This window comes from Gymnodraco acuticeps, unplaced genomic scaffold, assembly GCF_902827175.1.
Source record: "Gymnodraco acuticeps unplaced genomic scaffold, fGymAcu1.1, whole genome shotgun sequence".
NCBI classification, from domain to species: domain Eukaryota; kingdom Metazoa; phylum Chordata; class Actinopteri; order Perciformes; family Bathydraconidae; genus Gymnodraco; species Gymnodraco acuticeps.
Window position 1 is genome coordinate 652,588 of NW_022992001.1, and position 16,047 is coordinate 668,634.

A 16,047-nucleotide genomic window follows, 5' to 3' on the forward strand; every position below is an offset into this window, starting at 1 on the left:
CAAGAAAAATGTCAACCTTGGTCTGACAATAACATATTATCCTATCCTATTGTATGGCTTGGTTGCCATCATGGCTAAAAAATAGTGGAATGGCTCCTCGTTAATTGAAAACGACCCTATACATTGGCCGATAATTAAAAAGCAGTTTAAAACCATTGCAGTAGCACTTTATGTTTGATTGTAAGTTGCTTTGTCATGTCAAATTCACCTCCAATGCTGCTGTGATCCATCGAAAAGAAAGGAAAGACAAAGTAGATTATCAAGTTGTATTACCATAACCGTACAGCAGAGCAACCACTTACAACGTGACTGGATCAAATGTTTGACGTACACAGATATTTTCATAGCGTTAACATGAATGGAATGTACAGGAAAAAGTGTTCTCCAGCTTGTTCCAAATGATTCAGCAGCAGTAAACTTAACAAGCGGAAAGTATGTGAGGGGAGAAGGAAATGCAGAAGGCATATGACCATTGATTACTAATGCCTCAAATAAAATCTCATAAAAACGTGGATCCAAGGGTGACTGGCACAATCCTATAGTATATCCAAACATCGAAATAACATGTCACAGATCCACTGTACACCTGACAAAAATGTAAAATCATAATATTACGGACCATAATAACTTAAATAAAAGGCTTTTGAAACCAGATGCCTTTTAAAAATACAACATGTAAGCAGGCTAAAACGCTATTGTCCTTTCCTGTTCTCTTGATGGCTTGTAGCTTTAGAGGTTTCAAAAGGAGAACACTCAACAAAACAACAACATATATATATATATATATATATATTACAATAAGTATTTTTTTCGCGTTGTCTTTCCAGTTACAATGTGGTCATTGAAATTATGACTTTGACAGTTCATGCCATGGACTCATGGTCCATGATTTCTCTCTTTCTCTTCTTTTTTGAAATGTATTAGTCAAGTACTCCAGGAAGAAAACACACAAGTGTGGAGCATAGTTCTGTGTGTTGTTGTGAGTAATCGCCCCCAAAGGGCCTCTGTGGTGGTGTATTCCTCCGAGGCCTGAAGCCACAGAGGTAACGGAGCTCTACTGGCTCTTGCTGGCACAGGACTTGCAGCACTGCTGTCCGTAGAACTTGTGGTTACACACGCCGTGCTGGGGAACCAGGTGACACCAGCTGAAGTGGTCCACGCAGTGTTCATCTGCTGATAAAACAAAATAGATAAGGCACATTTAAGAAGCAGTTTAAACCAAAATTAATCAGTGGATTTTTTTTTTTAATTGATTGATAAGTAGTTCTGCCAAGAAATAATGTCCCAGAAACCAGAGGTAAATATTTAAATTGGTTATTTCATCCAACCTTTAGTCTAATACCAAAGCATACTTTATGTACAATGATATCAGGGTATATGCAGGAATCCTGAAGTCAAATTTAATACCTTTTTAATACCTTTTAAGACCCTTTTCATACATTTTAAGACCTCATCGCCACTTCGAGTTTTAACCGGTTATATTAGCGACACACTTAACCTCACATTTACTATACAGTATTGATTGTCCTTCCTCCTTGTCTTCCAACCATTTGGACACAGGCTTGCATTTCCCCATAACGATGTTGTTTAACAACCGGCGTAAACGGGCCTTCGCGCTATCAAGCAGTGAGCGTGCAATGTCCTGTTCAGATGACGTCAAACCCAACGGGATGCCATAAATAAACTACACAGAATCACACTACACACCTACGCAATGATTACATTCAGGCACACTGTAGAATACAACCTCTTTGGACAATTGATATACTACAAAAATGTAATACCTTGGAAAATGCAGTTTAATACTTTTTAATAATTTTTAATAGCCTTAATTTCGCTAAATTCATTTATCAATTCTTAATAATTTTTAAGACCCCGCGGACACCCTGGATATACAAACCAGTGGTACATATTAAACATACATAACCTGCATTTTTTTTACTTGAATAATTACCTTGAGGATTGATTTTTAGTGTCTTTGAATCATCATTTAATTAACTAATCATTTCAAAACTAGTTTAAGGAAGTATAAGGAAGTATAAAAAGGACAAATCTTTGCTCAGTTTATTATGGTGTGGCTTGAAATGGAAGTGAAGCAACAACAATAATGGTAGCACTAGTATTTTTGCATCTAGCACCTTTATTTGGTTTTAAAATAACCTGTTTGTTGTAATTGTATGTATTTAATTTCAGGGATCCCATCGGTATGACAGGCAGTTGATTTGTTGTAATTAATTAATACACTTATATTATATTTAAAGGGCCCTATCATTATATAAGTTTGAAAAAGTGGAACTTGGAGTAGAAAGGTTTGAGAACTACTGGTGTTACACAATCTGAGGATGTTATTTGTGCTAAATGCTAATCTTAGCAGGCTATCAAGCTCACAGTGCCAATGCTAACAGGCAGACATTTAGACATAAGGTTTAGCATGTTCATCATATTGGTAATGCCAAGTTCAAACTAGAAAACTAATACATATTGTTTGTAGCCTTTATTTAACCAGGTGAAAGCCCCTTGAGATCAAAAGATCTCTTTTTCAAGGGTGACCTGCAGGACATTAGTTACACATGTAACATAAAAACAACAGAACAACAATAAGGATGACATACAACATAATGTGCAGGGTACAGTTTACAAACTCTATTTACAGAGACAGGTACCATGAGTATCAAACAGCATGTCACCCAGCTGAGTTTTAAAATGATGCAGGGGAACCAAAGTGCTCAGTTTTAAACATGTTTGCAGACTGTTCCAATTTAGTGGAGCTGCACAACTAAAAGCTTTCTTCCCTAAGACAGTCCTAGCACTTGGCACATTTAATAAAACAACATCATGAGATCTCAGGCAATATGTACTTTCAATTCGTCGAGAGATCAGAGAGCAGATATAAAAAGGTAGTTTACCCAACATGGCTTTGTAAATGAACATGTACCAATGACTGAGCCTCCGTACAGTTAGTGAAGGCAGACCTGCCTTGGCATACAGGGTACAGTGATGAGTAAGTGCTTTATAGTTAGTAACAAATCTCAGGGCACTGTGATAGGCGGCATCTAACTTTTCCAGGCAATGGGCAGGTGCATTCATATAGATCAAATCACCATAGTCCAGCACAGGTCAAAAGGTCACAGTGACTAGCCTTTTCCTGGCTTCAAAAGAGAAACAGGACTTGTTTCTGAAAAAGAAACCTAGTCTAACCCTCAGCTTTTTAAGCAGGTTATTGACATGAAGTTTAAAAGTAAGACAATCATCAAGCCAGATACCTAGGTATTTATAACTGGTAACCACTTCAAGTACTTGTCCTTGCATAGTTACAATATCCAAAACATGCTCTGGTGTCTTTTTAGCTTTTGAAAATAGCATTACCTTGGTTTTTATCAACATTTAAAAGAAGCTTAAGTTCAGCAAGCTGAGTCTGAATAATGTTAAAAACAGCCTGTAATTTAACACCAGCCTCCTTAATGGAGGGACCTGCACAATACATCACGGGATCATCAGCATAACAATGTAAAGTAGCATCATCCACATTTTCACCTAAGCTGTTGATATATATGGAGAATAAAAGTGGACCTAAAACAGAACCTTGGGGAACACCATTAGCAATGTTTAACCACTCAGAAGACAGCCCATCAAAGTGAACACATTGGGACCTTTCAGAGAGGTAGTTCACAAACCAACCCACTGCATGGCTGGATATGCCGATATTGAGTAGCCTCTGCTTTAAGATGCGATGATCGACGGTATCAAACGCTTTGGAAAGGTCAATAAATAGAGCTGCACAACTCTGCTTATTGTCTAAAATACTCGTAATGTCATTCACCACTTGCATTGTGGCAGTGATGGTGCTGTGCTGCTTTCTGAAGCCTGACTGATGTTTAGACAGGATATCATTTTTACATAAAAACTCCTTTACCTGTTCACTCACTAGGCGTTCGAGCACCTTCGCCAGAACTGACAATTTAGAGATTGGCCTATAGTTATTTAAAATAGTTGCCTCCCCTCCTTTTAGCAAAGGCAAGACATAAGCTGACTTCCATACTTTTGGAATTGCATTTGTGCTGAGGGAGAGGTTAAAAAGAGTAGTAAGAGGAAGAGCAATAAAATCTGCAGCTATCTTTAAAAAGAAAGGTTCTACGTTGTCCGGGCCAGCCGGTTTCTTAGGATCTAGCTTAGATAAGGCTTCATGAACAACATTGACAGTAAAAGGAGTAAAACTGAAAGGGTTTTCCAGAACACATTGTTCAGAGTCACGGATTGGGGTGTTCACAGAAGCAGAGTTAGAAACAGAATCAAACAGAGAACCACAGGACACAAAATGCTCATTAAAACAATTTAACATGGTGGCCCTGTCCGATATAGTGCCAGATACTGTGGTAAGGCATGGAGGTAGCTCATTACGGATCTCACCGGTGGATATCGATTTTATTGCTTTCCAAAATTTCCTAGGAATATTTAGGTTTTCTGTGGTAACTGACAAATAGTACTTCGACTTTGCACTTCTGACATTTGAAGTGAAGCTATTCCTTAGCTGCCTAAAACGCAGCCACTCTACCTCTGAGCCTGATTTCCTAGCCTTTGCCCAGGCCTTGTTTCTCTCATGAAGGAGACTAGACAGCTCAGCAGAAAACCAAGGATTGTCTCGTCCCTTTACTCTAAATTTACGCAGGGGTGCATGTCTATCAATGACTTCCATAAAACCAAGATAAAAATAAGACCATGCGGTTTCCACATCAGCACACAGATCGATTTTTCCCCAATCAAACCCAAACAGATCATGCACAAAACCCTGCTCAACAAAATGTTTTTCGTCTCTCTTAATGATAATGCGAGGTTTAACCTTTTGGACCTTAGTGTCCCTAATTGTGGCTACAACACAGTGATCGCTCAGATCATTTGCAAATACTGATGAATATTTATGGAGAACATTAGTTAAAATGAGATCAATTAGGGAGGATTTATTAGGGGACTTAATATTTGGGCGAGTAGGACTGTCAACAATCTGAGTAACATTCAAAGAGATACAAAGGTTTTTTAAATCCTCTGACACTGCAGTTAACCAATCCCAGTTAAAATCTCCAAGTAGCACTATTTCCTTGTAGTCTAGTTGTGATAAAAGATTTGCTAGTGAAGACAAGGAGTCTTTGACAGCTGAGGGGGGTCTGTAACAACTCACTACCATGACCTGTTGACCCTTTGCCACTTCTATATTTATGGCTAAAAATTCAAATTGCTTACTGATCGATTTGGAAACTAATTTGATTACACTGAACTTATTCTTAACATAAATGGCAACGCCACCACCTTTATTAGGCCGGTCGGTACGATACACATTAAAACCATTTAAGGCAATGTCAGAGGCCAAAATTGATTTGTTTAGCCATGTTTCTGATAAGACAATGACGTCAGCGTCAGTCGAGCTCGCCCAGATACGGACAAAATCTAGTTTACCTAACAGACTGCGCACATTCAAGTGGATGAAACCCAACCCAGACCTAGCTTTAAAATCAGCAGGAGTAGCGATCTGACTACCACTACTGGGCGGACCAGGGTTAGTTTGTATATTTCCTGACAGTAATAACAACAACAAAAACAGGCATCTTTTCCTCTTAAACGACACAAATACATTGTCATCTAATTTAGAAACACCGGAAAAGTCTGCGAGAGTGTGATTTGAGCTTAAGAAGCAGTCCTGAAGAACCATCATCGCAGGAAAATAAAAAAGACAAACATATTTTGTCGAGCAGATTGACTGTGACAAGGCAACCGGTAATTGTTTGAGCAACACATCCGAACCTTTGCAGGGGATGCCCACTGCGGGTGGCAGAACAGACCTGAATCCAGTAGTCTTCTCAGAATGAATAGAGATCTTCTCATAGTCCAAAATAGTTAACAGGCACAGCAGAATCCCGATATGGGCCATTTTCCCAGACCAGCACACAGTATCCGCGATGTTCCTGGAGCAAAATCAGCACAGCAGCAAAGGACAGGCGAAAACAGCAGCGTGGAAGTGCTCCGGTCCCTCCGTGGTATCCCCGGGGTGAAAGCAGGCCTCTGCAACAGCAGAACCAGGACAGGTGGAAAGCAGGCCCCAGCGGTGGTAAAATCCTCCTCCGCACAGCAGCACACGCCCGGTGGAAGCAGGCCAAGCCCGAAGCGTGGATCCACTCCGTCTCTCCGCGACGACTCCGGGGTAAAAACCTCTCCAGTACAGCCGTATTATACAGGTGGGAGCAGGCCTCCGTGGATCGCAGGCAGCAAACAGGTGGAGCCGCTCCGTCTCTTCGCGACGAGCAGGCCTCCGTAAATCGCAGATCGCATGCAGCAACAGGTGGAGCCGCTCCGTCTCTTCGCGACGTCTCCGGAGGAAAAACACCTCAGTACAGCCGCACTCGACAGGTGGGAGTAGGCCTCCACAGTTCGCAGACAACTAAAACTACTACTTGTATAAGCAGGGATGGCTAAAAGTTTGTAAGCAGGAGAGCTAGATGCTAACAGATGCCAGATGCTAACAGGTAAGTGCGAGCCAGTAGAAATTGCGACTGCCTCCAATGACAGCGTAGGTATCCTATTATCCTCAGCTATTCTGTGTTATCTGGAGCTAAAGGAAAAAAGGGTGGCTGATGAGTGCAGCTGGACAAGTCAACCAATATATGCAAACACATAGCCTACTGTACAAATGTACTCTTAAAGATCAACTTGACCTTCTTCTGATTGTACTACAGGAAAAATGTATTAAAAAAAAAAGAGCAGAAAATTCACCAAACCATCAGGAATTCAAACTCCCAGCAGAACTCTAGTTTCACAGTCATAAATAAATTACACTGGAATGATTTTTTTAATATCCCCTCAGAGGCATTTACCTTTCAGTGCTGGTCCAGCAGCTGCCACCCGGCTCGGGCGCTGTGCCGTAGCGGGGGGAGCAGCGGGGCAGAAGTGTGTGTTGCACGCCCTGGAAGTGACAGGCCTCTGGTGGGGCAGGCAACCGGCTGCGGGGCGGCCCTGCCGGAGACACTGGATGGACCGGGTCTGGACCCCCCCGCCACAGGAAACGGAACACTGAGACAGAAACAAATAATACAACATGAGAATGTCGCACAGAGATATAGAGTTGGAGATCAAGCTTTGAAAAGCTTGTAGGAAGAGGAATTGTCATGAAAAGGAGCAGTCGAGGGATGGAGGAAAAGTCGAGAGGTGGACAAAGAAGAGATGAAGAAAACAAACATCCCATCCAGCATGTACATGCCCTCCAGCAAGCTGTCAGGAGATATCTTCTCTGGTGGAAACATACACAGATCACAAGCCCCATATCAAGCAGAATACGTCACTGTGCTACAGTATAAGAGGTTGCCCTCAAGACTTTTTTGCAAAATAGATAATATAACCCATCGCCACACAACCTGCCCCGATTGACAGAATGGAGCTTTTGGACTGCATCTGAGTCCCATTCCACACACAAGAACGATGATATGCCTGTGAACTAACACCCTCTACACTATTCATTCTGCCTATGAGGTATGTTGGGACATGAGAAGACCCAACCATAGTTACATATTTTGTATTGATTGATTGTTTGTTTTAAGAAGTTGTGTTGCCTCGCTCATGATGCCGGGGCCTCCCAGAAAGAGGGGGCCTGGAAAACTAAAATCAATGAAGCAAGTGATAGTGTGAGGTGGAAAATAAATGAAACTCTTTATTTGGTAGATGTGATAGTTTAGAGGCAACTGTTGGCACAATAGGAGGATTTTATAGCAGTTTCTTCCTCTTTACAGGTAAAGAGTCGGGAGTATAAAATGAATAGGAGTCCAATGCTCTGTTAGTGTAAGGAACAGGTTTAAGTGGGCATTTCCCTAGCTGGTTTATGTAAACCCCATGTGGTTCAGTCCAATGTGGTACCCCTACTAGTGGTTTAGTCCAATAAGGGCGAGGACTGTAGGAGGATGTTTGTTGGAAGCAGCTTGTATTTTCTGCTCTTTGGATGTTTAATTGTTTCTGTTTTCATTTTCATTCTTGGTTAACAAAACCAACAGACTTCTGTGCCATCCCTTAAGTCAACATTTTTGTTCTAGTTAACACCAGTCCCTCCTAAAATTAATACCAGTAATGGTACTGTGTCTTTCATTTCAAACAGAGGTAGTCAAAAAGGCTTCTCGTTTGCTATTTCTACTTTCAAACACAGCTCTTTGTGACAGAGTTTGTTGGCTGTTGCTAGCTAGTTGACATTATTAGTTTAAACTTTATATATTAGTTTCATTGGTTGAATATTCCTTCCCTGGCTGAATACCTCCAGCTAAATGAGATAGTTGTTCAATGGGATACTGAATATTAGCAATATATTGCTAAAAGAAGATCAAACCTCACCTCCAAAATCCAATAAATACAATGCTGCTAACCAGAAAACGAATGCAGTACATTGATGATATGCTGCTTGACTTTTAAAGCAACCATCAGTATCTGTACAATAGTGATATACTAAAAAAAACACGTGTATGTTAATTATGTAGATCGAAAAAGTCTACAGTTTGTATAAACTACTATAAATGTATTATGTATAAGCAAGCAAGACTTGTTTTTCTAATGAATTCAAAACATGTATAACATTCAAAGACTGTTCAAACCACAGCTTTTTTAAATTATCCAACTTTTACTGTTAAATCTTTTATTATATCAGGGGTGCAATGGTTTCTTATTCATTGAGGGGGAAAGATCTTTCTCAACTCACACTTTAATCTAGTATTTTTGCAAACACCAAAGTTATGTGGTCCAATGCGACAATGGCTATTTTCCACTTTGCAATTAAATTGGAAGAAAGAAAATAAATAGTTTGCCGTCTGGCAAAATGTATATTTTTAAGGAAAAACTGCACAATGTCTTTTGTTATAAGCAAGTCAAACACTGTTTGAATTGTTGCTTTGTTTGGGGTTATAGGAAGAATTGCAAGAAAGACCCTCCACAGTAAATGCAGAGTATCTCTCTCACTAGGAGTCTGTAGTGAGACTTGGAGACATACAACGTTTTTAATAACTTCAGCCACATTCTATTTACACATACATTTTTCCTCAGCTAAGTGTCTTCATGGCTGTTGAGGACAATTTCAAGTTCTCCGCTTGTTGAATTTTCTAACTATCATCTGTGTAGTAATACTACAGCACTATGTGTGGGAGGAAAGCTACACATTGGAAGAGTGTCAGCTGGAAAGCATGTGTAGCACTAAAAGTCTCTCAGGTAAACAGATTAGGATCAAAGCTGAGCAAAAACATACCTGTTGCCAGGGAGAGGAGTACCAGCCGAGGACCACAGGGCCACTCCTGCCGGCGATCACCCGAGGGACCTCCGGGCAGGAGCCTCGGTTGCAGCCCTGCTGGAGATCCACTAGGGGTTTGGCCATGTTTCTGCACCTCCGTATGGGGAACTCCACATACCTGAAAGGCAGAGGAGAGGTTAAAGCAGTCTGAAAAACAGTTAACTACTGTTGTGTCTCAAATCGCGTAATGCTGTACTTAAAAGCATAAGTGTGCCCCAATGTGAAGGATAGCAAAAATATTGGCTACATAAAGGAAGTTGTGTAAATAAAAGCTACAATTTGGAAGTGTCAGCAGGAAGGCATGTGTTGCTCTAAAAGGGGAGTCCAGTGGTTGGCTTCCAGCCACAATTGCTCCAGTGAACACAACAATAATATACAAATAAAAGTTATACATGTGGGTTTTATTTTCGCAATGTAATACACGTACTGGATACTGGTGTCAAAAATAAGTCGTCGTTATTTTGATTGGGTTAAGCAGTCTGTAGCCTAAAGATTTGTAAAAATCCAAACAAATGTTGCTAGCTAGCTAACTAGCTAACAGAAGCTAGCAGCATCGTCGCTTCTGGTGAGGTCACAGCAGCGAATGTGGGATTCAAAACCAAGACCACTGTAAATTCACACACAAATGTTTATAGAGTACAACATGGCAGTGTACTTTGGGAAGTATTCAAATTGAGACACAGCTATACGTGCAGATCCATTAAAGTGTCTTAATGTGCAGTTAGCGGAACATACCCTCCCTGTGAGTCTCTTTCCCCGCAGCGAAGCTCTCTCTTCTGGGTGCCTGAGCCACAAGACCTGGAGCACTGAAACAGAGGTCAGGCGAAAGGGAACATTTTAGTGCAATACTACGAGATACCATAGCAGGAGACACTACCAGAGTAAAAAGTGCTCTACTGTGTATTAACCAGTCATTTTATGTGATGAGTATCTTGTCCGTGTCTGGCTCTTTTTTTATAAATCCATAACCATTGATCTGGGAGCTTAGTGTCTTCTTATCTTGCTAGTCTTGTACTGCAACATCACCCTTACACTAACCTTCATTCATTCCATATTCAGCAACATTCAGCCTGTAACCGATTGCCCTCTATCTCACTCAAACTGCTGTACTTAACAGAAAGGAATATGAATATACAGCACAGAGGCAGGTACAAGTTCAAAAATCTTTGCCACAAACACAAAGAGAATATATGATGAGGCCGTCAAATATGTGTAGCGGGTCGTAATCATTTAAAAGCTTTGGAGAGAACGAACATGTCTTGAAAATGGTAAGCAAATCCTTTATGGAGTTTATTCTCTCAATTTTATTTGATGGCATGGAAGCATTTATAATCCCAGGAGTAAACTGGCAAGATGGCTGAGCAATGCATGGTACAAAGAGTGAACATTTCAGCAGACTTATCTGAATCCTCTCTATAAGATATAACCCCAAACCCTTGTCATATCTTGTTAAGAAAATGATCTTATCACGTTACGTTAAATAATGGTAATGATAGGGATCATTTATTTGTCGTGGTGGCAGTTAAACACCTTCCATCACTACTCGTGCTAAGGCCTCATATCTCTTCCTACCTCTCCCCATTGAGTCGGGAGCCACTGCAGCCTGTCGTTCTTGGGGCAGCGGTGCAGGACGCAGGTCTCCTGGGGTTTGGGTCTGTGGTGCTGTCTGCACATGCTGTCAGGCACCACCACCACCGCTTTCTCCCCGGGATCAGTGCTGCGGCAGAACACGGTCCGCTTCCTCAGGCCCCGGCCACAGGTCTTTGAGCACTGTTAGTGGACAAGAAGAAAATAAAATATGTTACTGAAGTCTTCAACATACATAGGAGCATCAGCAGAAGATAAGTTATTCAATGGGCAAATGTTTAAATAAATAAAGTATTTTCTGCCACTAGGGGTCTCTCAAACATAACCATAAAATAAGATGTTGCTATTTTGTGAAGTAGCTTGGGATCATGGGATCAAAGGTTGATGATATTCGTTCTTCATTTTCCGACTCACCATTAGTCATCACTGGGTCACCAGTCCCACCGTTCCCCCACACACTAACCTCCTTTTCCCCTCTCTCTCCAAGTGAGGTTGTTACCCTCATTACCTCTGCCCGCCCTACCACCTGTCCTCTGGACCCTATCCCCTCAAACCTCCTTCAGACTATCGCTCCTGATATTCTACCGTTTCTCACCCATCTCATCAATACTGCTCTAACTTCTGGTCACTTTCCAAACAGTCTCAAGGAGGCAAGAGTAAACCCTCTCCTAAAGAAACCTACTCTCAACCCGTCCAATGTTATAAACTACAGGCCTGTCTCTCTCCTCCCATTCCTGTCTAAAACACTTGAACACTTGTCTTTAAACAACTCTCCTGTTATCTCAATCAGAACAACCTTCTGGATCCGCACCAGTCTGGTTTCAAGACAGGCCACTCCACAGAAACTGCTCTCCTTGCTGTCTCTGAGGAACTGCACACTGCTAAAGCAGCCTCCCTCTCCTCTGTCATCATCCTTTTGGACCTGTCTGCTGCATTCGACACGGTGAACCATCAGATCCTCCTTCACACTCTCCAAGAACATGGAGTTTCAGGCTCTGCACTTTCCCTCCTCACCTCCTACCTCAAAGACCGCACCTACAGGGTCACTTGGAGAGGGTCCGAGTCTGACCCTTGTCAATTATCTACAGTGGTCCCTCAGGGCTCTGTCCTCGGTCCCCTCCTCTTCTCTCTGTACACAAACTCGCTCGGATCGGTCATTAGCCCGCATGGTTTTTCATACCATTGCTACGCTGATGATACTAAATTCATTGTCCTTTCCCCGCTCAGAGACCCAGGTCGTCGCACGCATCTCTGCTTGTCTAGCTGACATCTCTCAGTGGATGTCTGCTCGCCACCTCAAGCTCAACCTTGACAAGACTGAACTGCTTTTTCTTCCGGGAAAAGATTGTCCCACTCTTGACCTAACAATCAACATCGGCCCCTCTGTTGTTTCCCCGACTCAGACTGCAAGGAATCTGGGTGTGACCCTAGATCAGTGGTTCCCAAACTTTTTGTGCCCAAGGCACACCAAAGGACAAGTAAAAATCTCAAGGCAAACCTATTGTGCAAAATAGCCCTTATAACACGTGTTATCACTCATATCATGTAAAATATCTGTAAATGTGCATAATTATTTACTAATGCTAAATAAAATGTGACAAAGACAACTATATTACTCATGAAATATTTATTAACGAAATATTTCAGAAATTAATTTGAAACTTTATCAAATTAGGCTTCATCAAAGCAGCAACATACTCATTTAAACCAGACAGGTCACAAAATAAAAAATGAGGCAAAGGAAACTCAGCAGAAATTCAGCACAGAGAACTGTCAATGCAAGGAAGCTGCATTGTCCATGGTCCTGAACTACAAATGATAAATGTAACATTTCAGCAATCAGCATTGAAACATGTGCTATTGTAAATATTTTGCCGATTTATTACACTACTTCGTTACTATCTACATAAAGTAACTCGTTACTTTACTCACCGAGCACATGCGTGAGTGGCAATAACTTTCCTTACCAGCAGTAGTGTGTATTTGTCATTCAAAACAGACAACAACCGGAAGACAGAGAAGAAGAACAGACTACGTGATATAAACAAACAACGAATAGCGTGTGCGGTAGCTTCACCTTATCATGTGTTCTTTGCAGGTGTGTGTTGAGGTTTGACCACGTGGTGTTTACAGCAGTGGATAACAGCTTCTGGCCTGGACACAGTTTGCACCTCACCGTCACATTCCTGTCTATTCTTCGGACGAACTCAAAATAATGGGCATACCTCCACCACTCGAAAGTTATCGCTGACTCAGCCATGTTTATGCAGCACTGCACGTGGAGATGTGGACGCGCAAGTCGCGCAGATTACGTACATATAAACCTACAAAGTACTGATATAGTAAATTAAAAAGTAATTATTTTTTGTGTAGTTGTATATTGCAATAATAACGTATGATTGTCACAAAATCCCACGGCACACCCGAACTTGCCTCACGGCACACCAGTGTGCCACGGCACACCCTTTGGGAACCACTGCCCTAGATAACAAACTGTCCTTCACTGCAAACATCGCTGCTACAACCCATTGCTGCAGATACACGCTTTACAACATCAGGAGGATACGTCCCCTCCTGACTCAGAAAGCGACGCAGCTTCTGGTCCAGGCTCTCGTCATCTCACGCCTAGACTACTGCAACTCCCTCCTGGCTGGTCTACCTGCATGTGTCATCCGACCTCTGCAGCTCACCCAGAATGCAGCGGCTCGTCTGGTCTTCAACCTTCCTAAATGTTCCCACACCACACCGCTCTTCCGCTCCCTTCACTGGCTTCCAGTAACTGCTAGAATCCACTTCAAGACACTGGTACTTGCGTACCATGCTGTGAAAGGTTCTGGCCCTTCCTACATCCAGGACATGGTTAAACCATACACCCCAGCACGTGTACTACGCTCTGCATCAGCCAAACGGCTCCCTGCACCCGCACTGCGAGGGGGACCCAAGTTCCCATCAGCAAAAACATGTCGGTTTGCTATCCTGCCTCCAAAATGGTATGAATGAGCTCCCGATTGACATCAGGACAGCAGAAAGCTTACACATCTTCCGGCGCAGATTGAAAACTCATCTCTTTCGACTCCACTTCGAGCAATACAATAAAAATAACTTATGGGGCTTTCACACCAACGTGGATCCAGGGCCGGTTCGGAGCTAGAGCCTGAAAGCACTGTTTTTTCCTGTTCACACCGCAGCAGAGCCGCCTCTAAGCTCCGGAATCCGGTTTGTTTCAAGCACCAAAAAATTGTCGGCCTAGAATCAAAAACCGCATACATCACGCTTACGTCGGAGGGGGGCGATATTAACCTGAGCTAACAGCTAAAGGCGAGTACGGCAAATAAAAGTTGTAACAAGCAGTAGTGCTGAGCAAAGTGACTAGAACGCAACCACACACTTATAAAGTCAGGCAACACTAACCAGGCTTCATAACTCTTTATTATCAGGGAGTACCAAGAAGTCAGTCAAGTCGCTTCTGCTGATTCAAAATGCTGCAGCACGTGTACTAACCAGAGTTAGGAAAAGGGACCACATTACTCCTGTTCTGGCTGCCTTACACTGGCTCCCTATAGAACACATGATATAATTTAAAATTCTTCTTCTCGCCTACAAAGCCCTTAATGGGCAGGCGCCATCTTACCTTAAAGAACTCATTATACCCTACTGTCCTATTAGGGCATTGCGTTCCAAGAATGCAGGGTTGTTGGTTGTTCCTAGAGTCTCTAAAAGTACAATGGGAGCCAGAGCCTTTTCTTATCAAGCTCCACATTTGTGGAATCAGCTTCCAGTTTGTGTTCGGGCGGCAGACAGCCTATCCGTTTTTAAGAGTACGCTTAAGACCTTCCTTTTTGATAAAGCTTATAGTGATAAAATAAAATAATCTAATAAGAGTGCATTGACATAGATACGTTGTGCCTCCTATACATTTTAGTTCTTACTCTTTCACTTATATTTAAAACTGTATCCAAACCTTTCCCCTCTATGACCTCTCAAGGTTTATTAGAGGGTAACAGGTTGCAGAGAACGCCTAGCCCGGCCGGGTAGTGTGGAACGTAGCCACAGACCTACTCCTACCTCTGACAAATTCAGGTTCCAATGGGGACCTTTTTCCCTGTGTGTGCCTCTCCACCTCTGTTTCCTACTTCTTACTTGCTACCCTTTTCCCTCAACCTATCCTAAGGGAGTGCATGTATGTAGACACGTTAGTTTAGCTGCTATAAGCTTGGACTGTTGAGGGAGGCACCTTACTCCGTCTTTCTGGCTGTTTGTACCTGTGTACTCTCATGTTCCGATTAACCCAGTTTCCCCCAAATCTCTTTTTTGTGTCCATATATATGCCGGGATCCTGAGTCGAGGCTAATCATGTTGCTGTGGTCATGTGTCCTGGATCCTCTATCCTGAGCACTGGATCTGAGTCCTGGACTTCGAGTCGTGGCTGAACCTGTCTCTGCGGTCCTGCCAGACTCTCACCATACTACTTCACTGATGGCTCCCACAAGATTGCTGACATCCTCGTGGATTCATCTTCTTATTATAGACACATGCATTTCCAAACATTTGGACTACCTATGTTGTAAATGTATTATCTTTTCGATTTACATACGGCATCTATTGCACGTCTGTCCGTCCTGGGAGAGGGATCCCTCCTCTGTTGCTCTCCCTGAGGTTTCAACACTGAATTGAGGGCGCTGCGAGCTAAATGCTAACAATTGCCTAACTTGTTTCTCTAATAATTTAAGGTTCAAATGTCAGATGACTAAAATCCTCAGGTTGAAATATAGATGTAAAAAAAATCTAGATCTAAAAAGCGTCATAGAATGAGGCTTAAAACTAAATACAAATGTAATATATGACGTATTTCTCAGGGTTTTTACAATTGTTGGAAAACATTTCAGATACATTTATATTCAGAAATGAACAAAATATATAAAATGGGTCTTGTATACACCACATAACCATTATCTCATTGATTCATACATGCATGCACATACACTGTAACTTAGCCTCTGACTTTGTTATTATTGCTTTAACCTTCACGTTTAGCAGAGGTTAAATCCTTGGCACGGGGACACTATAAATACATTTGTGATTCACCACATGGTGCACAAGCAAACAGAAGGTCGCCGCTTTGATGACAGCCCATTATGGCCTAACATTAAATACAATAC

At 42.0% G+C, this 16,047-nt stretch overlaps 1 protein-coding gene across 6 annotated transcripts in view; it reads right to left on the bottom strand.

Annotated features, from left to right (window-relative positions):
* Positions 1-252: 252 nt before the first annotated feature.
* adamts18 (ADAM metallopeptidase with thrombospondin type 1 motif, 18) overlaps positions 253-16,047 on the bottom strand; it is a 102,605-nt gene continuing 86,810 nt past the window's right edge. For 3 of the 6 annotated variants that reach the window (XM_034201285.1, XM_034201280.1, XM_034201282.1), the window contains exons 20-24: positions 10,874-11,071; positions 10,037-10,107; positions 9,260-9,419; positions 6,861-7,056; positions 253-1,173 (exon numbers count right to left, since the gene is read on the bottom strand). In XM_034201285.1, coding sequence (XP_034057176.1) covers positions 1,055-1,173; positions 6,861-7,056; positions 9,260-9,419; positions 10,037-10,107; positions 10,874-11,071 — 744 coding nt within the window. In that variant the 3' untranslated portion in view covers positions 253-1,054. Of the gene's footprint in view, positions 1,174-6,421; positions 6,599-6,860; positions 7,057-9,259; positions 9,420-10,036; positions 10,108-10,873; positions 11,072-16,047 lie in introns of those variants that run through there. The other 3 variants (XM_034201281.1, XM_034201283.1, XM_034201284.1) reach the window with 2 other exon arrangements.